At 52.3% G+C, this 24,333-nt stretch overlaps 1 protein-coding gene across 1 annotated transcript; it reads left to right on the plus strand.

Moving 5' to 3' along the window:
• Positions 1–1,724: 1,724 nt before the first annotated feature.
• Positions 1,725–24,247, plus strand: LOC100906718 (neuroligin-1). The gene is made up of 16 exons (XM_029112696.1): positions 1,725–2,274; positions 3,707–3,862; positions 3,980–4,168; positions 5,613–5,989; positions 6,322–6,545; positions 7,005–7,229; positions 7,706–7,821; positions 8,134–8,367; positions 8,505–8,788; positions 11,605–11,765; positions 12,137–12,165; positions 22,781–23,109; positions 23,196–23,252; positions 23,502–23,597; positions 23,700–23,831; positions 24,080–24,247. The coding sequence occupies exons 1-16, from the start codon at positions 1,725–1,727 to the stop codon at positions 24,245–24,247; spliced, it is 3,327 nt and encodes a 1,108-aa protein (XP_028968529.1).
• The last annotated feature ends 86 nt before the right edge of the window (positions 24,248–24,333 follow it).

Raw genomic sequence — 24,333 nt, forward strand, 5'->3', positions numbered from 1 at the left:
AAGCGGCCGAACGAGAATTTTCGAAATTTTTCTATCGTGAAGTACCAATACTTTCGACACAGGACGCGCGGGCCCTCGATTCTCCTTTTGGAGGGAAAATCCCTCAGAACTCTGAGCACTGTAAAGAGAACCCCGACTCATCGGTCCCCGATTCGCCCTGTGGGCTTCCCTCTGACCTTCACGCAGGAGAGGGTGAGGAGAAAGCCCTCGACGAGAAACTTGGGCTCAGCAAAAGCGGAGCGAACAGGTCGACGAAATCACCCGACGCAAGAGCCTATTCTCGCAGTGGTAGACGGTGAGCCTCGTTGCCTCTTCCAGTTTCTGCACGGATCTTTCATTTTCTCTCTCGTGAGAGGGAAATAGTAGCGAAATTGCTCAATAGGCTCTCCCGGCAGCTTGGCTGACTGGTCGACCATGAATTGAGAGTTCTCCCATGTGCTGGGGTGGTCTCTCTGACGGAGTGAAACTCGACCAAGTAAAGAACAACAGGCTCCAGGGAAACAGAATCAAGTGCCGAAAGCTCCCAAATGCGACCGTTCGCGACATTGAGTGAACACGTTCGAACAGAAACGAGCTCCAAGAAACGAATACAACGCTCTATGCGCGAGAAGCCGCTTTTGCCTGCAGATACTCCGCTACTCACTCCGTCAGCCAGTCCGACTGCTCGCGCCTCCGCCTTCCTCTGATCCCATTACTCCCTCCGCGCTCAGTCCGAGTAGCGGCGGAATCCCATGCGAGTACGCAAAACCAGACAAACGGACGCAGAGATGAAGGTGATTTCGCGTCTGAATGCTCCAGGGCGAACTCGCGGCCTGGAGGCGAGCGAGACTCCGCGCGGCGTAATATGGGAGAGCCGTAGGATGATCGCCGCACCATTCCTACTACCTCATATTCCCTAATGCTCCGGAAATCCTTCTCTCGAAGAATGCTAATATCTTGAGAGTGCCAGCCCATGAGAGATAGGGTGACCCTAACAAATCTTATCTCTTTTAATTACGGCTCGCATTCCCTGTCTGCTCTCGTGCTCGAGAGCTTTATTTCTCCTGACAAATGAGTTCGTTCCTACGGTGGGTCCTCCGTGGAGCGGGCGGCGGCGGTGACCGACCGCCAGCACTCGGAGCGAGTCGTCGGTGTTTCCTGATGTTGGTGCTCTCCGTGTGGGCAGAGGAACTTTTATGTTCGTTGTTGCGGGTTCTGAGTGATTCACCGAGCCCCGGCTTGCAGATTGATGGATTGAGGGAATAATAATTAATCAATCGATCAATCAGGTCGCCTTGCACCGTTTCCCATGCCGATGTGAACGCATCTTGCAAACTCGGTCCGTAAGAGCAACGATCTAACGAGGTAGCGGTAACGGTGCTTTGCGGTTGATGGAAGAGGAAACAACGTATCGCCGCAGCGAGTGCGACGCAAACACGGCTGTAGACGCTACCACTGTTGCATTGTTGTCGCCGTCGAACACTGAAATTCTTTCCCGTTCCAGGTAGTCGTATGCCTCCGGGGCAAGAGTTCGTCGACTGCTACCCCTCGGACTGCGCTCGCACCGCCGACGTCTGAACGATATGGAGTATGGGGAACATTGGATTCCGTCTTTCGGCTGTCGTGTCGCAATAGCCACGCATCGCCGCTATGAGAGAGAGCGAGCTCTCGACGTGGACTCTATGGTGACGCGGGGACGCGGCGACCGAGCCGAGAACTGATCGAGAGGCCGGAAATACGCAGAAATGCCTGCTCCGCCGACGTCTCTGCCGGGCCGCTCGCTTCTGTTGTCGTCCGTTAAGAGCCCGAAATCACAGCTATTACTGCTGCTCTCTCTATTGCTCGATGCGCTCACGGCATCATCGGGCTCGGGCGTCGGCGCAGACCTGGCGTCAGCTCCGACGCAGAACAGCGCTGCCAGCAACAGCGGCAGGACCGTTCACACAACTTCGGGCGTCGTCAGAGGACGAACAATCAAACTCAGCTCTCCGCATCGTCTACAGGATGTCGAAGTCTTCTTGGGAATCCCCTACGCAGCGCCACCTGTGGGCAAGCTGAGGTTCCAACCTCCTCAGCCCGTTGCGAAATGGGACGGAATTCGCGATCTAGAATCCATGCCTCCAGTTTGCGTCCAGGCATTTCCGGAAATTCCGACAACTCCGACAGGGAGCTGGGAAGAAGCATTTCAGCTGAAGATCTCGACCTCGAGATTGAAGCTCTTGCAACGGATAAAGCCCTTCATCGAGGGAAACCAGTCCGAAGACTGTCTCTACCTAAACATCTACGCTCCTTCGTGTAAGTTCTATTTTGATTCTTTCTCCCACTTACTCAGAGACTCTGTGCATGTCTGTAGCCCATTGCTTTATGCTCCACTGGAGGGCTCATCCAGTGAGGATGGAGCATGACCGGGCTCTCGAGTGGAGAGATTTCCGGCAAATTATCCTCCCTAGACGCATCGCCTGTGCTGAGGAAGCCAATTTTCCTCCGAATCCTTCAGCCCGACGTCCTCATTCATTGGTGGAAAACGTTGTAGGTACGTAGAATCAGGAGTGAGCGCATCGACGATTCCTTCTGACAGAGTATTCGTGTTTCCCGCGAGGATCAGGTCGGGAGCCCTCGTGGTGGGAATCTTCCGACAATCGAACGGATTCTCAATTGAAGAGGCCAGTGTCCCAGACAGGTGATTTATACAGACTGATTGACATCTCCGATTTCGCTGAGCATTTATGGGAATCTCGGCGCGAGAGGTCCTCGGCGCCGCGGCCAGACTTCTTACCTTGGCCTCTGAAACTTTCATGATCCGAAAACGTCCGCGTCAAGGCTTCCTGACCTACATCGATTACTGGCCCGACCAACTGGTTGTCATTCCGAACCGGGAACGTCTGAGATTTTGTATGAATAAGGATCGAAACGGCCTGAAAGAGGATACGGTCGTCAGGATCTAATCGCCGTTCTTCGAGAACTTCTGTGAGGGCAAGAACGAATGGAGTTTCGTGAGGAGGCAATGATACTTGCACGAGAGACCTCCCGCCGCGTGGGCTTGCTGGAGCATCGGGAAGTTCACCGAGCGCGCAAGTGTAAACATATAGACGGTCAATGGTAGCAGCTCATAATGACGGGGTTTCGTAAGCTCCGTTACAGATTCGGCACAGGTAATTGTCACACTGGGGTGATGTTTGCACAAATGTACCGAGGCTCCATCCTATCACAGACTCCCAGTCGGGCCATTTTTACGTGTCTCTACGGTGATGTCACACGCATTACCTGGCGTCTTACTCCTTGCGGATTCTTATCGTTTCGTGGGGTCATTCGTCGTCTGCTATCTTGACCCGTTGTTTTTGTCTCATTAAAATTCTCCCCTCCGGCGAGCCTCCCACGAATTCTCCGACGGGACGATTTCCTCTTCTTCACTCGGACACGTCCGTACGGAACACAAGAATACTCATGGTTCTCGAATTCTTATCGTTCCGTCTCGTCGACCGCTACCTGCGAGAACGGCGCGAGAGTGGACGGGACGCCTCAGGAGCGGAATATCCGTAGAAGGATGGAGGTCGCATATTGATAGGGGCAGCCTCCGGCGAAGCTCTTCCGAGATGGTCCCGGGCGCGAATCGTGCTCTCTGTCCGGACTCCTGAGACATGATTCGCCTGATTCCCATGAAGACTGCTCCGACCGCTTTTACGGGCGCGGCGTAGACATTCGGAACTCAAGGTGCGTTTTTTTCCAGCACATCGATCGGCGGAGAGTCGAATCCCCGTTTTGGTAATCGTATCGACAGGAGACTCCTACTCATGGGGTGCGGGGAATTACGTAGACGGTTCGGTGATGGCTGCGTACACGAATTCGATTGTCGTCACCCTCAACTACAGGGTGGGAGTACTCGGTGAGTAAATATGAGCGCTGTTGGAGTTCCGCTCGAGTTTTCTCCCCGCTGGAAACCGAGCAGAATGTTCGAAAGAATCTAAAGACCTCATTTTCCCTCGATCTTCCTCTCGACCAGGATTTCTCCCGAATAGTCTCTCCGGTACAGTCTCCGCGAACGTAGGTCTCAGAGATCAGATCGAAGCTCTGCGGTGGCTCCGACTCAACGCGGCCTCGTTTGGGGGTGATCGAGATAGAGTGACGCTGCTGGGCGCCGGGAAGGCCGCCGTCCTTGTTCATCTGCATATGCTCAACCCCGTAGCAACCGGTAAGAGATTTCATGCAACGTTTTTCCTCTCTTACGCGGCAGCAGCAGCAGCATATACATAAGAAAGCGCCGCCACCTCGGGTGAGGAAACAGTCCGGCGGCATTCGAATCTCCGCCGCCGACATGTCGAGTGCGAAGTTTTCCCGCTATAATCGTTCGCAAGTTTGAGGATGGACTGTCACTTCGAGGATGGACGACCAGAAGAGAAACATTTGCGTCAGTCTCTGCCCGCTGCGTAATATTTCGGACGCCGGCACTCGGCGTTGTCGGTGCTGCTGCTCGTACATTGTTTGCGAGGGCAGCTACGTCGGCTCGGTGTTAACGTGGCGATGGCTGCCGAGGATGCTGAATTTGTGCGGGCGCTTCAGGAGTTCCCCGTACCACCGTGGTGGCAGGTCGTTCGTTTAACGAAGTGGTCGCTCAGACAGTCAGTCACTGAGTAAGTCTTTTCATCGAGAATGGAACGCAGTCAAGCCATCATAGGGAGGAGGGGAAAAGCGTCCGGTCCTGGGAGGGGAAAAAAACTCGTTTCTTGCTTCTTTCGTTGATTCTCTGTGCCATTGTGTGTGCTGGCGGCAGCGACACGAAACGGGCTTCTCTTGGGGGACGGGTGTCAAGTCGGGATAAATAAGACGACTCGGCACATTCGAAGGTCCGGCCAGGACCTGGGCGTAAAATGTGATCAAGCAGGCCTTCGCTTTTGGTTTCGGCGCGGCGCTGCCCGGATGTACATACATACACGTATCGCCCATTGCGTCGCACGGTCTGACGGAATCGGGCTATGAAAATCTTTTGCAGCCTGTCCCGCCTTGCTCCCTTTGTACTCTGATCCACACGTCCGAACAAAACGGAGCCAGTCGATTAGTCCTTAACGGGCCGTCCGCTGCCGAGTGACCTCAACGCAAACCATCCGCCAGCTGGATCGGTCAGCTGGATCTCGGTCGACGAAGATAATAATCAACTACCTCCAGATGGACATAGCAATTACTCGCAGCCTAATCAATATCTCCCGGATAATGAGACGTTATTCCCGTCAAAGGTCGACGGAACCGGATGGCGTCTGCGTCGCTTCGGGACCGGGGATCGCCCTTCGGTAGATATTTCGCTCGGTGGTCAACGAACGACGGAAATTCGCGCAAAAGAGAGCAGGCGACCCTGCGGCGTGAGAAAGCGTTGCGTTTCAGCGGTCGGGAAAAGTTGAGGTTGAATTACGTGCGCACAAGGAGAACGTTACGAAAGACACGGATCGTAGGGGGAGACCTACCGGTAGGGATCGCTGCCGCTGCGCCTCCGTCCCCGTAGCTGCTGCCTGCGGAGACGGGAGGGACTCGCTGTCGACCGGCGGGAAAGGAATGGCCCGTCGTGGTGCCTTAGGAGATCATTTATACGAATTTGTATTCCGTTTGTTGCAGGCTCGCTCCTTTCACTCGTTTCGTTGTTTCAGGTTTATTCAGAAGAGCCGCTCTGATCGGAGGCAGCGCGCTATCCTCGTGGGCCCTGTGCCACGACGCCGACGAGCAGGCTTTACTGCTCGCCAAAAGTCTACGCTGCGAGGCCGGCGAAGATCCGGTGGAATGCTTCCGAGAAAGATCGGCGGACGAACTCGTTCAAGCAAGCTCGAAGTTATTGGTTCCCGAACATCTTTGTGGTCCTTTTGGGCCAACGCCCGACGGCGACCTTGTCCCCCATGACATTTACGCCGCCACGTCTGCCTACACATCAAGGTCAAGCTCGTTCGGCCAGCACGATCTATTGACGGGAGTGACCAAGTGGGAAAGCTACCAACTATTCAATGATTATCAGCGAATACACGGCATCGATGTGAGTTGACCCGAAAGGGTGTCCGCCTTATTCCTGAAGAAGTATCTCCGCGGCGACGTTCTGAGCGGCCAATTCTTATCCGGGCCGAGAGGTCCTGATGAGGGGAGTGAGAAATGGCGGTACGATCTCGCAGCAGGGGAATTCCGAATTCCGAAACGCATCGCGGCTCCGGACTCCTTTTTCATATTCGGAGAGAGCCCCGAGACAAACTCCAAGTCAGCGCAGGCCGACTTAGAGAAGGACCCGATCGATTCTCGTAGAATCACTCACTCAGAGGATGCGTAAGGAGCACTCATCTCAGGAGTCTCTCATCGGGGGTGATTTTTTTACAGGCTGAATACAAAGAACGTGCTCTACGAACACTCGTTCGCAATTCGTATTTTTTCCACCAGAACGAGATACTCTTCTCAATCTCGAATGAATACACCGACTGGACGAAAAGCGAGCCTTCTACGACCGACATCCTGCGGGAAACGGCAGAGGCTTTATCCGACGCAACTGTAGTGGCGCCCTTAATGGAAGTGACAACACTCCACTCACATGTGATAACTCTGAGGTTGGTGGGAACTTCTCGTTGCTTGTTTTCCCGGTACCGTTCGTCAGTTCGCTTTCTCTGCCTGCTGTAGAACAAGGTACCCGAGTTTATCTCGAGCCATTCAATTAGCACGCGGAGGCGACGGATGGCATCCAATTACCGGCGCGGCGAAGGAGCGCAGAGTCTTCAGATAGAGGACACTAAACGAACGAATGAACGACGACAGCTAGCTCCCGCATGGCGAAGCGGATCACACCGATAGATAGCAGATGAGGATGCCGAACAGAGAAAAGCAGACAGTCGGGGAGCTCGATGCAGATGTATGTGCCATCTGGTGCTTTGAACGTTCCCAGAGAAGGGTGCCGCCGCCGCCGCCGTCGTCGTCACGCCACCGGCTCGATGGCAAGCCAACGAAACTTGGCAACGACGCTGTGAGCGGAACGTTCCGTAGTCGAATACCCACGTGTGCCCCTTTTCCAGCAAAAGTCAACGTTCGACGTTCTTCTACGTGTTCGCTTATCAAAGCACCAGCTGCGACTACAGCCATTTATACAGTTGCACACCTGATTCTGAAGAGGCTCTGACCTTCCTGCTTGGTATGCCGCTCCTCGATCATCAACAGAGCCGCCGTCTCAATTACAGCCGACAAGATGCTCAAATTTCCGAATTCATGCTGATCTACTGGAATAATTTTCTCCGGACAGGGTATGCTCGCTTGATCCATCAGTGAATCAATCAATCAATCAATCAATCAATCAATCAATCAATCAATCAATCAATCAATCAATCAATCAATCAATCAATCAATCAATCAATCAATCAATCAATCAATCAATCAATCAATCAATCAATCAATCAATCAATCAATCAATCAATCAATCAATCAATCAATCAATCAATCAATCAATCAATCAATCAATCAATCAATCAATCAATCAATCAATCAATCAATCAATCAATCAATCAATCAATCAATCAATCAATCAATCAATCAATCAATCAATCAATCAATCAATCAATCAATCAATCAATCAATCAATCAATCAATCAATCGAGTTCGGGAATCTCGGAATGACGGTGTCTGTCCTGGCTGGACAGAATGCTTCGAGAGGCAAAAGGGGTGCGAAGCTCTCGGCTGGAACCGTCGATCTATGTAAGCTGATTCTCGACCAAAATTTTAGGCGACCAAACTCGAGCACGATCGAGACTGTCAATTCCGAGCGTCCGTCACGGCCAGTTACCGAAGAAATCTCCTGGCAGCGATTCGAACCCACTCGTGGAGAATACCTCACAATTGGTGAGTCAGAAAGCACCGGAAGTTTGGCCTCAATCGGATCATATTAAATCGGAAACGATTTCCATCTCCGGTGCGGTATCGAGAACGCTTCCGGAAATTCCCGGAACCTCGAGGCCTAAATTATCGCGTGAAGTTCTGTCGCATCGATGACTTTTATCGCTCGAGCGGGCTCGAGTAAATCGGCGCGGCGGCGTCTGGAACACGAGAAGAGCATCACAGCTCGATGCCTTGCGGGGGGCAACGCGGTGCCGGGCTTCGCTCTCGAGCGGAGCTCTTGATACGTAAATATCTATAAATTGCGAAATTCCACAGAAGCGAGACCACGACCGCTGCAGCACTTCGATTCGCATCGGATGTCGTTGTGGAATCGTCTTATACCCGCGCTCCACCGGTCGGACGAGGACTCCAGCGGGACCAGCTCGGTCGAGGATTTCATTTCGAGCAACGTGACGTTACCCCTGCACAGATCGCTAGTTTACCGACTACCTCTGCTCGTGTCGTCACTGCAAGCGACATCGGCTCCAATGCCTCGGAGCTTCGCGTTAGGTCAGTTATGTCTCCATCTGAGGCGACATTATATGGAGCGCTTCGATAGCGAGGCGATTCTAACGATCGTCGGAGTGGCGCCTCGGACAAGTCGCATGAAATATTGGCATCAACAAGTGAGGAATCGCAACTTTCAGATCCTTTGTTGTCTTCGGTGGTGATCTCTTCGCCCGCGACAGTGACTCTCGGGCATGTCTCTCATGGAGCCGTCGATGTCGACCACTTGCCTTTGTCGTTGGAAAGCCTGGCATCGGGCCCGTACTCAAAAGCTCTTTTCATCACAATAGCTGTTGGCTGTTCGCTGCTCGTCGTGAACCTTCTTGTATTTGTTGGGACGTACTATCAACATCGAACCGACTCAGAGTATAAAACGTCGATGTCGTCCTCGTCATCGACTCGGGCAGCAAAACGTGTTTGTCAGGTGCGTTCGCGGTTCACGGTACTTTTGTGTGCTTTGCTCCGGTTAAAAAAGCTTCCATTAGGTTGGATAGACGTACGTTTCTTGGCTACATGGCAGGCTCCCATGTAAAGCTGGAATTTTTTGTTGGCTCGGGTTTGTTGGCCGATTTGGGATCGTGGACTTTTCCCCGTTTTCTGGCAGCGCTACCGCCGGGCGAACTCGCTCCCGGAGGGAAATGCTGCTGAATACAAAGGTGGTCCGTTTCGCTTTTCTCTCAGACGGCGACCACGTATTCTTCTCGGAACGCTCGCAATGGTAGCGTACGAGCCCTGAAAGTGACAGAGGTGATGACTGCAGGCTCGCTCTTAGCCGCGGCGGTCAAAAAGAATTCGCCTGACAGGAACAGTTTGCTCAGAAGTTCATTAAAATTCCTCGCGTTTCACCAGGATATTGTTGTAGTCGCCGTCGTCATCGCCGTCGACACCGCTACGAGAACGACGCCGACTGCGAGCTATTCAGATGAGTGTATTGTTCTCGGCAAGCACTTCGGAGCGCCGTTCTGCGACAATAGTCGCTTGCTACGAACTTCGTATCAATTCTCGTCATTTGTCGGAGGCGAGGAATCCTTCATGCTTCGGGTTCTCAGCTGTCGTTTGGGATGGTATTTACCCGTCCTCGAATCGGCTACAGCAACATTAGTTCCGCGCTTTGCTCGTTCCAACATTTCCTCCAGAGCCTGAGTCGGGTGACGGCTGATCCTTCTGCTAAGCTTGCGACGATTGGAAGGTCGGATTGTAGCCAATTACCAGGTAGCGGGATGTTTTGTATATATTTCGCTAACGGCTACAGCTGGCGTGGAGTGAGATTTCTCCTCCTCGTCGTTGCGCCCGCCGTCCCCGCGCCACGGGACGCGCTCAGAGCCTCAGGGGTCACAACGCTCTGAACTGGCTCGCCGTTGGGGGGCGCAGCCGCTGTCGTCTCGACACCGAATCGAAGGCAGCTCCGTACATTAAGGGGCGAATTGTTACCGCGGGAAGCCCTTCAGCAGCTTGCTTGCGTCCTACCAACCCTCTGGTACATCAGGGGGCTGCAGGCCGAGCCCCTACTGCCACGTAGTGAATTTACAAATCTGATTCTGGGTGATGCCCTGTTCTTCAGCACCTTCTGTCGTGCTCTGCGCTGTTTCGCGTCCACTGCGCTGTCCACAGCAATCGCTAAGCCCGGAAGGATTCGAGGTCGAAGCTCTGCAAGCTCGACTTGGAGGCCAGCTGCTCCCTCCTTCGTACATATTACGTGCCAGAACACTCTTCTCCCCAGCTCTGCCAACAGGGAAGACAGGTACAGAAACTCTCCGCGGCCGGTCCTTACTGCCAGATATAAACTCCAGATTGATATCGCCACTTAGAGCTAACTCGACGGAGAATCCGGGACGTTCTCAAACGCTGAGAGGAAGCCCGCTTTGACTCTGCGATTTGGGAAAGCCAGCGTCCGAGCTCCGTTACGAAATTGTTGAAAACAAGTGATCTCAGCTGTAGCGATACCGATAATTCTGTGGAGCGATGGCTCTTGCCGCTCGGGAAACTCCGGATTCCACTGGGTCTCGTGCCGTTGTCGAGGGTTCCTGTTCTCTGTGGACAACGAACAAAAGAGGGGAGACGCAGCACGACAATTCAATGCGATCGCTAAATTCGCAGACGCAATCGATTGGAAAGCTCAGAAGACAAATCTAGCGACTGGCATCGCCATATCTAAGCAGTCAGACACCGAACGGTCGGTTTGCTCGGGTTTTGTTTATTTTTGAGGAAATGCGAGAGGCGAGGAACGGTGTTGCTTCGTAGATTACTCCGAGCGGCGGGCGGAGGTTCGGAGCGACCGACCGTCCGACGGCAGGAGAAGCGAATGCAAACAAGGATGGAGCTGCGAGAGGCGAGGGATTCGAAACGCAGAGCACCGAAACCCGGAGCTTCGTAGAGGAGCGGACAAATCGGCCCCGATTTCCCATGAGAAGTATTCGATCCAGCCAGGAGTCGACAATCGAGCCGTCGGTCCGTCGGTCGGTCGCTCGGTTTGTCGCTAAGGAACGTTCGCCAATCCAACGAATGTTTGGATTGTCCTCGGCGACGGGAAACCTAGCAAACTCCCCGACGGCGCCGAAGGCGGCTCGACGGTACGGTCTCCTCGGTCCGACCCCCTCGGCGGGCGACGGAGTCCGTTGTGTTCCGAGTATATTCAATTTAGGATCTCGTGTTACAGCAGCCAGTGCTCTGTTCTTATAAATCATTAGCACTGCGTTCCCTACTTTCGAGTAAAACAAAAGTTGTTCCCCGGAGGCCGGTATGAGTAGTTTTTCCCTTTGTTTATTCGGAGCGAACACGAGTCAGAGGGAATTAGGCATCGGCACGGGACTCTTTTCATGCCTCAGTCACAGTCTGGAACAATTGCAGAATGAGACATCTGTCACCTCATCGGAGTGACTGCATTGAGCTCGCTCACGCGACTCCTCAGGAAAGAGAACGAGGTCATTCCGAGTTCGGGTAGAGGAGCGAACTCGTGAAAATTAGAAGAGAGCTTTCGGATAAGGAATCGGGAATCCTTCCAGAAGAACGTCGGGAATTCATCCCTCCACCTGGACACGCCTTCTTTGTACAGCTTCGGTCAAAAGAATCATATTTTCGAGGGACTGCGCTCACCGGAATCGCAGGTTTGTCGTTCAATGCGATCCTAACACCTCATTGTTCGATCTTGATGATTTCGATTGTTGCTGCGGAAACCTTCGCGAAAGCCTGCGACAATATCGTTTTCAACGAGCTTCTCATGGATTCTTTGAACTTCGACAGGATGTGATTCAGCTGAATCCGGGAAACATCGTGTCGCCATTGATCAATAATTTCTGTACAGAATCGGTCGATCTCGACCTTAACGCAGAAGACCCGGGCTCTCTGCTCGGCGGTGACATCGAGGCGCGATATCAAAACGTCACAAATACCGGCAGCGAGCGGTGAGTTCAGCATATTCACGCCTTGGGCGAACGGCATAGGCTCACGGAGACATCGGGCTTCCCATCTGTTCCGACCGCTTCTCGAAGTTCGTTATTTGATGCCACGAGGTCTGGAACCCGCTATCTCGAGAGCTCTCGACGTTCTCAACGTTTCCTCGGGCTGTTCATAAGTCATTCTCGAAAAAGATCTTCGATGCACTCAATGTATCATCTAGCGGGCTGACGAAAGGGGAGAAAACTCTTAGAAACACGAAGGCGATCCGTCAAACGAACGTCGAGCGGTACTCCAAGATAAGCTGGTCCACTCCCCTCTTTGTTGTTCCCTAGGATCGAAACATTTTCTTTTAACTAGTTTCCTTCAATTATTGCAGTCAGAACCCTTTGTACGAGAGCCCCGCAGGTGAGACGAGTGTGTGAGTGGAGCTGTGAACGATCAGCCTCGTTACTGGGCTTGTATATATCGATTTTTTCGTCCTATGAGACCCCGAAACGATGTTTGAATAAATTCGCTTTTGGAGATCTGTCCGTTATTTGTGAATGAGGGCTGGCTCACTCGAATCGGTCTCTCCTGAGCTCAAGAGAATAGGGCGGTTCCCTCTCGGTGTACCGAGCGTTCAAGTCGTCCCGAGCGGTCGATCTTCGACAAGTTTGTAGAGAGCGTTGTCATGTTGTACCAGTCGCTCGTTTCAGCGCAAGTCCGTCCAATCGAGAATCTCTTCTCCGGCCAGCGGGGGGGTTCAAGGAGCTCCCGAGAGCATAGGCCAAGCGGAAGAAATCCGCCCGATTTTTTCTTCTCCAAGGTCGTCGGCCGGAATGAAGAGCCTGAGGGAGCATACGAATTCGAAATTCAATCACTCGGAGCGTTGTTCTGCTCGCGGTCGCTATACGGCTCAACCAGTGTATGATATGGACGCTCAGGGGAGACGCCCCCTCCGGACGGATCCGGAATGATTTCCTTGGGAACAGAACCGTTTTTCGAAGAGGGACCTCCGGAGCTCGGATCCACATTCATCGGCCCGATGAATGCTTTTCCATGCTACGGTCTGACTGAGGAAGTTATCCAGTTGTGGCAGAGCCCGTCGATAAGACGATGAGTTGGTGCGAGCCTCAGACAGGATTCGTGCGTCGAATACGAGACCGTGAAACTACGTGGCTCTTCTTCGGGAGCCAACCCGCTTCAATCCTTCCAGACAAACCTATGGGCTCAGGGGATCTCCTGGCTCATTTGTGAATCTCTCGAATCCACTCTGCAACGAAGGTGACCGTCCTCCCTCCGGAGAAAGACTTCGCGCGAGGAACCGTAGCTCCCAATCGAAGAAAGATACCGAAATGCTCCAGATTCCAGAGCTTCATGCTCTCGCGAGGGTAGACAACTGATGTCTTAAGTTTCGTGGGATTTCGGAGAGCTCATCAGTTCATTAGTCCTGACGCGCTTCACTCCGATCGGCATGAAACATATAGGCGCACGAATTTTCCAATCGTATCGCAGCATTGGTTGGATTTCCGTCCTTCAATCGCCACGAATAGTTGGAAATGAAAGAAAGAAGCCCAGAATGGACCCGGATCGCTCCATCCCCGCGCTGCGTTACACCCGCGAAGTATATTCGCCCGCAGCCTTTTCGCTTTCCAAGATTGCGATCCGCATCAGCTGAAGAGGAACTCGTCTGCTGAGACAGCTTTCAGAACAAACCACCAGCCAGCGATCACCACTGAGCTCCTCGGATCAGTCTGGAAGACATTCTGGAGACTGCTCCGTTGCCGACGGATCCGAATCAGGCGCCGGAGGGGGGAGTGTTGTCATGCATCCAAACAATTGAGTTTGGCTTCGTGCAAACATTGGTGGAGTGCAAAAGTTCAAGTCTGCCTTTTTTGCTATGTTTATTCGGGATAGCCAGGGGATGCTGCACTCAGCAAAAAGATCTCTGCCGACGGTGACTACCCCCTCAACAATTGTTTGCAGAGGTCGAGTGAGATTCAGAGAATTCAGTCCTCCCCCAATCCTCCCGGTCGACGAGCGGACCCACGGATGGACCCGCCATCGCCCTCGACATCGTTCGCATGTCCATTCGCGACAGGTAATAGTGAAATCCTTCAAGGGTAGCGTAAACAGAGGAGATCTCATACAAGCGTCCCTATCTGACTAGAAATGCACGCGGGGAAGGGGGAAATTCTGAAGGAAGGTCTCATTTCAGTAGATGACACTATGATATTACATCCCATCCTGCGAGGAGCTCGGAAAACGGTACCGGAGCTCTCAACTCTCAATCTGCGGCAGTAGTCGAGAACCTAGCAAAAGTCCTCGAGGAGGAAGACAGTAACCGGTGCATGCCGAACAACGCTGTTGTATAATACTCTCTCAGCTCGCCACATCTGATCTCAATCACGATTCCGGAGAGGAAGCGAGGAGGAGGATAATACGCATGCTTGTTCCGATAGGATGGATAACAGTAATGAGAAAGTTACACAATGGGCGAAACAAACGGCACGGCTCACGGAGACGGAAGGAAATCATATTTCGTGGTCGCCCGTTCATCATAACAACTAGGGCTAGTCGTTCCAGGCGCTTGGAGCTTGTGAATGGGCGGGCAAAAAGTCAATCAAAAGCACAGAATATGCATCTAAGAAGGGCGAAATAGTAGCCGCCGATTCGGACGAAAACATCAGACCGCATTCCGGATCGTCGAGCACATGATAACCTGAGGATCTGATGTGCTGCGAATTGATTTTTCCAAGATTGGATGCATGGGAAGCTCCTAATTTCTCTATGTTGACTCCCTTGTGTCCGAGCTTCACTAGGTGAACAATGATTTTGATAGGTGAATAGTGAGAGCTGCTAGTTGGTCAGAGTCTAAATTCCAGGAAACATCTGTTCAACCTCAACGGTCCCCTGGGCGTAGCTAATCGTTTTTACAGCGTAGTTCCGCTCTGAGGGTCTCCCGAGACAACAGCTCAACCTTTGACCTATGTTGGACGCAGACCCCCAGGAACTCGAGGAACGGGGAGGCAGAGGGAGCATTATACCTATCGGAAACGAAAGATGGGCAAAACACAGAAATTCTATGGGAAGAACCACATCCAGGCATTGTGGTTGACACTCCTAGTTCTGGCTCATGGGCTTTCACGAATTCGATGCCCAAATGCGAGGGAGCAACCAGCGCAGCGTATCAGAACGGGGATAAGGGGGAGGGGGGTGTCCTGCGACTGAATGAGTCGAGAAATTCTTTACGTATCGTTTGGTACCCCCCAGGAGGCGGTTTCCGGAAGTCCCGCACCAAACCAATCACTAGGGATCGCCCCGACCTCAATCTTGGATGGGCTCCCTCCGCGGAGGGCGGAGAGTTTTATGTAAGAGATTGGTGCGTGGTATTGAATTGATTCGCGAGAGCCCAGTAGTGTCTTGTCGAACGTTTTCGGGCGGACATCCAACAGGGAGAACAGCCGGTCAAGGCCCGCGGAGGCTCCGCAAGGAAGTAAGGGAGATTACGGTTTCCCACCGCGGAGGTGGGAAAGCAGCAGATGGCGGAGAAGTGTTTAGCGCGGAAAACAAGTGATAGCAACGAGCCCGCCATAGGTTCACACTCGAGCAATACCCTAGCGCGGCGGCCGTGAATGTCGACCGCTCTGAGAGGTCCGGCGATATTCCTCTTGGACAAAGGCTTAGAGGGGACTGGGTATTAAATTCTGACGACGCCGCTGCTCGAGGAGATAGCTTACCTGAATCGACGGCATTGGACCAACGGTTATAGGAGCCATTCGTTATCATCTTAGGAGATGACTTGCCGATAAAACCGCGAGAGAGTCATCGACTCTATATTCCACCCTTCTCCAGTATTCATCCTACTGAGAGGGAGTCCGTTTGGCTATTTACCATTTGCCAAGGAGGAGAGAGTAGACGGATTCTAGATCGTGATCTTTCAGAGGGTCGACAGAGCGGGCTCACGGTAAAGCGACGACTTCGAAATCATGACCGACCCATTTGGCTTCGAATCAGTTTTGCGGATTTGCTGTTGTCCCTGCTCGTATAGTGATTCCATACATCTTCTTTATCTATATAAAAAGCGAATGTATGTGGGTCTGTGGGTGACCCATAGACTCTCAAGCCATTGCGCGGATCGACGCCAATTTTGGTCAGATGGTCCACCGGGCTCTTTGGGAAGGTTCTTAAGGGGTCGTTGTCAGTCTGCGGTTCACCGTTCTGTTACAAAAGACAATTATTGCGTCCAATTGGTGCTTCGTCGTTGGATGTGAGTTTCAATCTACCGTTGCTGGGAACGGGTGGAACAGGGAGACGGCTGAATTAATAGAAAGGGGGTAAACGGGTGCCCGCTCAGATCGTGGTAAGTCAGGGGACTTTGCTCTCAAAGAAAATGTGGAGACAGAGAGAGCGGGAGGAAGGAGAAGCAAGGGGAAATCTTGAAATGGATAAGCACGAACGGGGAAAACCAACCCGATTCGCAACCATCGGAGTTGAAATCAGCCGAGAAATTAGCACGGGAAGATGAGGGGAGGGGACTGGACCTCACGATCATCAGTGTTAAGAGCGTAAACAGACATGAAGAGGGCAGTTTTCGGCGAGGTTCAACAAGGAAGCGCGTATATCCGAATTCACTCATTCCCGTTCCTTATTCACCGCTGCTGAAAATAGAGGACAGGCAGACGCGTTTTTCTGGACGGATGGAAGAAGATTTTGAAGCCCAGGGAGAGGGGAGAAATGGAAGGGACTTGGGATACGGGGTATATAGGGACCACGGAGAAGGTAAACGAGGGCACGGAGGGAGAACGGGAGAAGGATTTAACGGGAGGAAAGGTAGGGAGACGAGCGAGAGACACGGGGAAACGACGGGAAACGGAAAAGAGGAAAGGGGGGCTGGATGAGAACGTGGTACTCGAGAGGAGCGGATTGAGCATCGAAAGGGAGGATATTGGGGCGAACGGGGAAATAGAGAGAAACAGGGGTACAGAGAGAAAAGGGCATTCAGAGGAGAGGGGATTCAGAGAGGAACGGGGCTACAGAGAGAAACGGGGGTACAGAGAGAAACGGGAAAGAATCGAGAAATTAGACGAAAATGAGGGTATAAGATGAAACGGGGCGGAAGGAGAAGGGACATGGAGCAAATTGAAGAGAGAGAAAATCGAAAATACGCAAAAGGGAAGAACACCAAACGCGGAGGAACACGAAATGCTCGCGGCAAAGCGAGAATGTGAATAATGGTTTCAAAGAATCGTTCGAAAGCTGGCGCCTACGCTCGCGCTGGCCGTGCCCACAGAGTGTCCTCTTCCGAGAATCCCACAGCCTTGTCGATCGGGTACTCAAGATTCAATCACCGTCTCAGCCTCTTGTAGCTCTGCGGTATGGAAACTTTCTTCCCCCGATCTTGTTATCCATTTACGTCCGAGTGAGTTATAGTTCAACTATGCGCTCAATGGCTCGGAACCCCCCCCCCCCCTCACAAAAATTCTGGCAAAGGAATATATCCATCTGCTGTAGAGGGGATGGTTCCGAGTTCTATCTTTCCACTCGGAAAAACTCCACAAAATCGCGGAGGGGCTCGGCCGAACTCCCGCCCGTGGGAACAGTCACAGTATTCACCTGATCGAAAACCCTCATTATGACCGACTAGGCTTGGCTCAACGAGAAACTCGGCTAGGCTGGTGCTCTCGAGGGAAGTATACCCATGCCCAGCATTCTAGAAATCCAAGACGACGTATTCCGTCAACTTATTCGCGGGCGAATCCGGCGTCTATTGCGTCTTGCATCGTGTTGATGAGATTGAAGAACTCGGAGAGATCACAACCGATTCCGGGGCATGATAGATCGACAAACTCTTTCCCGCTCGGGACCACGGGAGAGTCTTTCGCTCGCATTTCCTGTCCCAAGGTGAATTTCCGTTCGAAGGTCGGAAGGGGCTCAAGGCATACGGGGTTCTCATGTATGTAGATTCGCGGAGTCGCGAAAATTCAGAAAGCCTCAGCCGACGTAGGTGAGCCCGATGGATGACACCTTCTCGAAGAGAGAATCTCAAACCGGCCAGAAGGTCCGACTTTCCTGCCTCCGGCTGAAAACTTGACTTTACGCCGCGGACCTTCGATCCCGCATAGCGCGAGCTCAGGTATAAGGAGCGCTACCCCAGGGTCCTGCTTCAATGGGGCACAAGATTGGAGGCGATCTCCGTCGATCGAAATGCATCACACCCCGGTCTGACTAGTTCAGAGCGACAGGGGCATTCCTTCAGATCAATCGAGCCGACTCTGCACAATCCCCTCAGAGATGCATTGGCATCGATGAGTGACCGAGTCAACTGCGAAAGCGAGCAGAGAAGCTGCTCAATTTACTGATCGGACCGAGCCGCGGCGGCACCGATGCCGGAGCGACGCCGCGCCGTCGTCGAAGCCACCATACTCTTGAAAAATCCTCCTCTGTTCCTGAGCCGGACTCGAAGTTGAAAGGATAGCTCATAACTCGAAGATTAGGGCCAGACTCTCCTCTCGGCTGCGGAGGAAAAGTGGATATCCCCCGCATCAGAGGTCAATGCGCGATGGGGAATACATGGTGGCCGGAAAGCTGCGAAAACTCAGCTCAAGATATAGCGACGAAAGCCCAACTCCCTCGATAATCGTTGGGGGAATCGTGTCCTACTCCGCCTTCTGAGAACAACACCATTCCTAAGCCTTCGCTCCAAGAGAATTCCGTCCTTCGTGAGCGAATTATCATTTTCCTCATCATCGAAGTTTGGAGAAATGGAATGAGACCTTGATCGTCTAGGGTCATGGAGTTCCTTTCGATTCAACGTGTCCGACCGAAGGCCCTGTGGGAGAGACGGTTAGAATCGGCATCCCTTCGTTTAGGACTTCACTCTCATCTTCGACGCCCGAGCATGGCGCAGTCTGGATATGAGCATGAAAACGCGGTCGACGTCTTCAAAAAGCGGTATAGCATGCGATTTAGTTCAACAAGAATTGATTCGAGGGCACAGAAACAAGAGATTGAACAATGAAGCGGATTAGAGTCCTGGCTGCGAAAAAGGAATAAGTCAGTGAAATCCGAGGGGAGTCGCATGCTATGCGCCCATGCTTATGGCGGTTCCTAGAAAACTTGAAAAATTTCTTCGGGAGTCTACAAGCATCCAATGATGGGGCTAACAAGCGTTCCCCTTGAGCCCGGAGACAGGCCCGAGAAGAGGCTTCCAGAGGAAGCCGGAAGTTTTTCTCGGGCCGACAGGTCTGGGGAGCGTTCAAAGCAAGGGAGATTTCGAGCGCTCGAATTCCCGAACGCCTTCAGAGACGGCTCTGCAAAGAAAGAAAGAATGAAAGAGAGCAATCCTAAGCTAGGAAATCTGCTTCATCCACCTGCTGCACCCCATCCATTATGCCTAGCAGAAGATGAGCGTAGGGGAGAGTCGGAAAGTCCCCTCGAAAAATGGAGGATAGCTCCGTCGAAAACATCTCTCCCCCTCGACTAATCGGCGGCATCTTGCACCCGCTATCAATATACGAGTTCGCAGGGAAAGTCCCCGTCAGAGGTTCGCCCAACCCCTTGTGGGGGCGAGAGTTCATTGACGGACGAGGGAGCATGCCTCGATATCATTCTCCGGGAATCCGAGTCCGCTTTGGGGAGCCTTTTCGTAGGTCTCGAGGTCTCGAACTTTCCTGAAGTTTGCAATGGTTGCGACAAGCGTCCGACTTCCTGGAGCATGATTCTCTCGTCCAGATGGGGAAGTCCTCTTGCGATTGTTGGCCAGGAAGGGAGACAGGAACAGTTTGCCTCGAATGGCGATGCTGACTACTAACAAATGTGAGACCAGAATGAGGGGGCTCGGGATCGACTCAATGCAATCGTGATGTGATGCGCTCGATCCATCAACTGAAATTCTACATTCATGGCTCGGGACAAGTGACGTCGGTCATCCGAAGATTGGCATAACGGCTGGACCGAATCGGATTTTATTCCCTTTATCGTGCGAGTGCGCAAACCCGGAGTCATCTTCGGGCGGTTCGAACAAATGGTGAGATCTGTGAGGTTAGGATCGCGGCCTGCGCCAGAAGAGCGGCTCGGAGCTGCCGGTCAACACCAGGCCGGGGAGAAGTATTTCAATTAGGAGACGAATGAGATAAGAGTCGGAGACGCCGCGTACCGATCGGTGGAGACCACCTTGAATGGAGAGGAATAGCCTCTTCCGCTGCGATGGATAGTGTCTCCACGAGCGCGCCGCAAACGTAATGAACTCGCGGATTATACCCGCAGCGAATAATCGGACCTTTCTCGACGCGAAGCCTGCAGGAAGGAGGGAACCATCTCTCATAATAACTAGCCACGATCGTTGGCCTAGTCCTTCGTAAACCGTGTCCTTCCTCAGAAGAAAACGCACATGTGGCGAGCATAAAGGCGGAAAGTAAAGCGCAGATGTGCCCAATACCGACGAGCGGACGAAGTCGGGTCGGGGGCAGCTGATTATTACTTATCGTTCAGTGATCGTAACTTGATGGAGCCGTGGCTGCCGCCAACATGACTCCCATCAGAAGAACGTCGCCAGCTGAATCGTCTTTGTGCTCTCCCAAACGCATACAGGCTTCTGATGTTCTCTGTTGTGATACGAATTGACCAAGTTCTCCCGCAGCCTGAACCCAGAACAGCATATCAAGTTCCATTAGGTGCAGTCGTTAGGATGCATTCCGGTCCGGTGGAGAACCGCAAATCATTAGCCGTCGGCCTTCTACTGTAGAAACTCGTCAATGGCGGCGGGATACCTTCAATTCAAAAATTATTCGGGATGGTTCCCGGAGCTTTAGGCTCCATTGAATTTGCTCGCTTAGATAAGAATCTGGCAGGGAGGACATCTCCAAACGATCGCTGTACCGAAGAAGGATACTATACTATATTCTTCCTCAACTGGAATAATCTCCGAGGTGAGCTTGTAAAATCTGCGGTTTTCGCGCGGAACTGAACTGTGGCATCCATAAGTACTCCGGAGGATATACCGCTGACGTGAGTATTCGAGATAACGCATCCGCGTGTCCTCGCGCCGTTGCTGAAGTCTGGTACAGGATGTCGTATTTGCACGCTCCCAGGAATCACTGGGATTTCTGCATCCATGATATGGTCACCGGTGGTGCGGTCCCGGTGTGGGAAGTATCAAAGCGACAGGCTCGCTGACCTAGACCTCCGAGATCCGTCTCATGAACCAGGAGTTGAATTTTTCTTTATATCTTCCTCGACCTCTACTGCGCCCGTCATGAGTCCTCCATCGGCGAGCGCCGACGCTTTCCATTCGAATGCCGTTGCTCCCTGAGACTCGTCGTTGAACCGATGCGACGGAAGATTTCTGCTGATATCCCGTGAGGCGACGCATCGATAGAAATTCTCCGAACCGATGTGGGGTACGATGTGGGGTCTCTCGACGAGCATTGCTCGTTTTTCACCGGGACGGAAGCCTCGTTCATTCCCTCTCACGAAGTGTGTGTATTGAATAGTGGAACAATCTCCTATCACGGCATCGTTCGACGAATGAGCGATGTTTTCTCCAAAGATGCATTGGCTGGCATTGGGGATCTGGAGCCCAGTGATCGTTGTGGGAACGGGAGGATCCATGATGGCGGACGGCTCTTTGGAATATTCTTTGAACTTTCTGGATGATCTCTTTTCGCTCATTCTGAGAAGCCGCAACCGTCTCGTTCCAAGCGGATTCGGAGGAACAACTATACCTGTTTCCGAAAGAGCACGTCCTCCATTGATCAGAGGACGACGAACGGCCAATTTCACATCTTTGCAGGAGCCTTTGATCATATTGAACGTAATCACGAGCTCCAGAGGGAGACTCGTCCTGGACTTCCGCGATGTATCGTCCTTGCTCGACGCGAACAGGTTCCGGAATCATATCTCGTGGGAAGCTTATCCACCCATAATCGTATTGCGATCATGCCCGGAAGCAGCGCTCCCGCTCTGCCTCCTCGATGTTCTCAACATCCGCACACGACACTTGAGTGCGAATTACCTCTCGAATCGAGGACGAAGATTCGAATCTCCATTCCTCCCGCATCGTACAATTCCCGATTTTATTCCTCGTTCATCATGCCGCACGGGTGCAGTTTTTTTCATATCTCATTCGAGTTGCCCGAGAGTCTCGAGAGACGGCGGAGTGTTCTCATTATTTAGAAGACGAAGGATCCGTCACGGTGACAAGGGAGAGTCTGTCCCGTTGCGAGTCTGCTCGAATTCACATATCCTCTCTTTGATTACTACCCGTTTATGGATGTCCTCCGCGTAGGAGCCTAGCGTATTGAAGAGAACGCACAAGTACGTCGGAACAAGTTGTTGGAATTCCACGTCGTACTCATCAACACTGAAGGAAATCCGCGATTTGTGTCGAAATAGTCCCGAGGAGGCGACAGCGACACAGTCTTGAAAGCCGTTGGTGCTCCGTGAGCGCAGTAGCAGCCACGCGACATTCAAATTATTATCAACGGTTATTTTCAAATGCGCAAGGTTCAGATTTTCAAAAATAACTGCTCCGACTCTACACACCGTAGTTGAACGGAACCGCTCTGGCCCTGCGCTGTTTCCAGAGGCGAAATTTCGTTTCATAAGGAATCTGGTTAATGACTTCGGACTGAAGGTGAGTTGACTGGCGTGACTTGACGAATAGGACAGAAATCTTGTTAGCGGGCCAGAAACTTCGACCATACAATAACGGCGAGTGGAGTTGAGTCCTAATGAGGGGAAGCAAGACTGGGACTCTGTTGCGTCTCGAGAGCCTGTAGTTCGCCATTCTATAAGAAATGCCTTCGAGCGATATCTTTCCGCATTTGGACAACTTTCTATGGGATCGGCTTCTCGGAGCTGTTTCAAGGTCGAATCCGTGTGGAATCCGTGCAGGGAGTCCATGGGACAGTCTGGGGAGGGATCGTAGATCGTTCCCGAGAGCTGAGGATGCAGCACATCACATACAGCACGTATCTGCAGGGAATATCGTGCGATCTCGGGCAATGGGAGCAAATTTCCGGATCTGAATATTTCCCAGGAAACCTCGAAATGTCGATGACGCCGATGTTACCTCCGCCACGGAGCTCGTGCTTCTGTTGTGGGAATAATCTGAGCACCGAGCGATATCTCGAGCTTGTTCTTCAGTTCGCTGAGAACCCGAACAAACTCTTCATCGGGGGCCTCTCTTGGAGAACAACGTCGCAAACCCTACGAAACTACTTCATGCCCTTTGGCGAAATAGTTGAATGCAGTGTCCTGTACGACGACCAGCAACGGAGTCGCGGCTTTGGCTTTGTCACCTTCGCTCACGTGGGCTCCGTAGTGAAAGTTTTAAAGTCAGCTCCTCATACGATAGACAATCGCGTGGTAAGAGAAGAATCATCATCATTGTTCTCTGTAAATCAAGGGTCTTCGTTCTTCTCACAGTCATACTCCAGGTCGTGTTTCTTCAGGTGGATGCGAAACCCTCGAAAGGAGGAACAGAATCTCGGATCACTCCAAAGCCAAAGGTAACAGAGTGCAGAGCTTTTCTTCATGGTGGTATAGAAATCCCGTTCGAGACCTCGAGGATGCCCCCACCGAGTCACTCACCCGGAGCCGAGTGCCCAGACCGAAGAATTCCAGATCCTGCGCCGGGAGTTCCCCTGGGTCTCGTGGCGCGGTCTGTCGACGCTTGACACGAAAGCCACGATTCGGTGATCCTGTTCCGATAATGAAATTGGACGGCGAATTCTCAAGTCGGTATATTGTCTCCACAGCTGCCCAACCAATACCTCAAGGTTTTCGTGGGAGGCTTGCCCTACTACGTGAATAACTACGACATCAAATGCTTCTTCGACCGACACTACGGTGGCGTGAGTAAGCCTACGGAACGATCTTCCGCCACTTTTAACGAGTGACGGACCTCCGACAGGAGCGTAGTTGGCTGGAATCGACCTCGAAATTGCGTTTTTCAGGTGCTCGATGCTGCCGTGATGTACTGCCAGGCCACACAAACTTCGCGAGGATTCGCTTTTGTCCAGTTCGAGAACCAAAGTTCGATGGAGCGGGTCTTAGAAGATCGATGGGTCATCATACGAGGAGCTAAGGTGAGCAAGAATTCTCAAAAAGTCCGGGTTTCTCTCTCGCGGTATGAAACGCGTTGATCTGTCCGATTTGTTCCCGCACACGTTCCTTGTCCCTCGGTTCCTTTCACTATCGTTCTGCACAGTTCGGAGACTTTCTCTTCGGAAGACCTTCCGCCCTACGATAAGGAGGCTAGTTAGGTCGCATGGAAATCGAGAGAGGCCCTGTCCTCAGGAGGGCTAAATCACTGATCTTGCTCTCCGATCCACAGTGCGAATGCAAACCAGCGCTGCCCCGGATCCACAAACCTCTTTCGTCAAGTCCAGACAGCTCGCTGGTGGAGCACGCCGTCAATCAAAGCAGAAAGGGACCTAAGTCGATGGTGAAGCTGCCGCTCTCTCTTGAGGATATTGTGTCCCTCTTAACCTACCTGCGATGAGAACAGTTTGAGTTATAGCGAGAAAGTTCGAGTGAAATTGAGTAATAAATGATTCGTGAGTAGAAACAAACCTTCTTAGCTCAATA

This window comes from Galendromus occidentalis, unplaced genomic scaffold (assembly GCF_000255335.2).
Source record: "Galendromus occidentalis unplaced genomic scaffold, Mocc_1.1 scf7180000077524, whole genome shotgun sequence".
Classification (NCBI taxonomy): Eukaryota; Metazoa; Arthropoda; class Arachnida; order Mesostigmata; family Phytoseiidae; genus Galendromus; species Galendromus occidentalis.

Bases quoted from the DNA above. Each gene is read 5' to 3' on its own strand.
- LOC100906718 (XM_029112696.1), top strand. From the start codon at position 1,725: ATGCCTGCTCCGCCGACGTCTCTGCCGGGCCGCTCGCTTCTGTTGTCG. The intron at 2,275-3,706 runs GTAAGTTCTATT...GTTTTTTTCCAG, and splicing joins AAACATCTACGCTCCTTCGT to CACATCGATCGGCGGAGAGT. The intron at 6,546-7,004 runs GTTGGTGGGAAC...CCCCTTTTCCAG, and splicing joins TCACATGTGATAACTCTGAG to CAAAAGTCAACGTTCGACGT.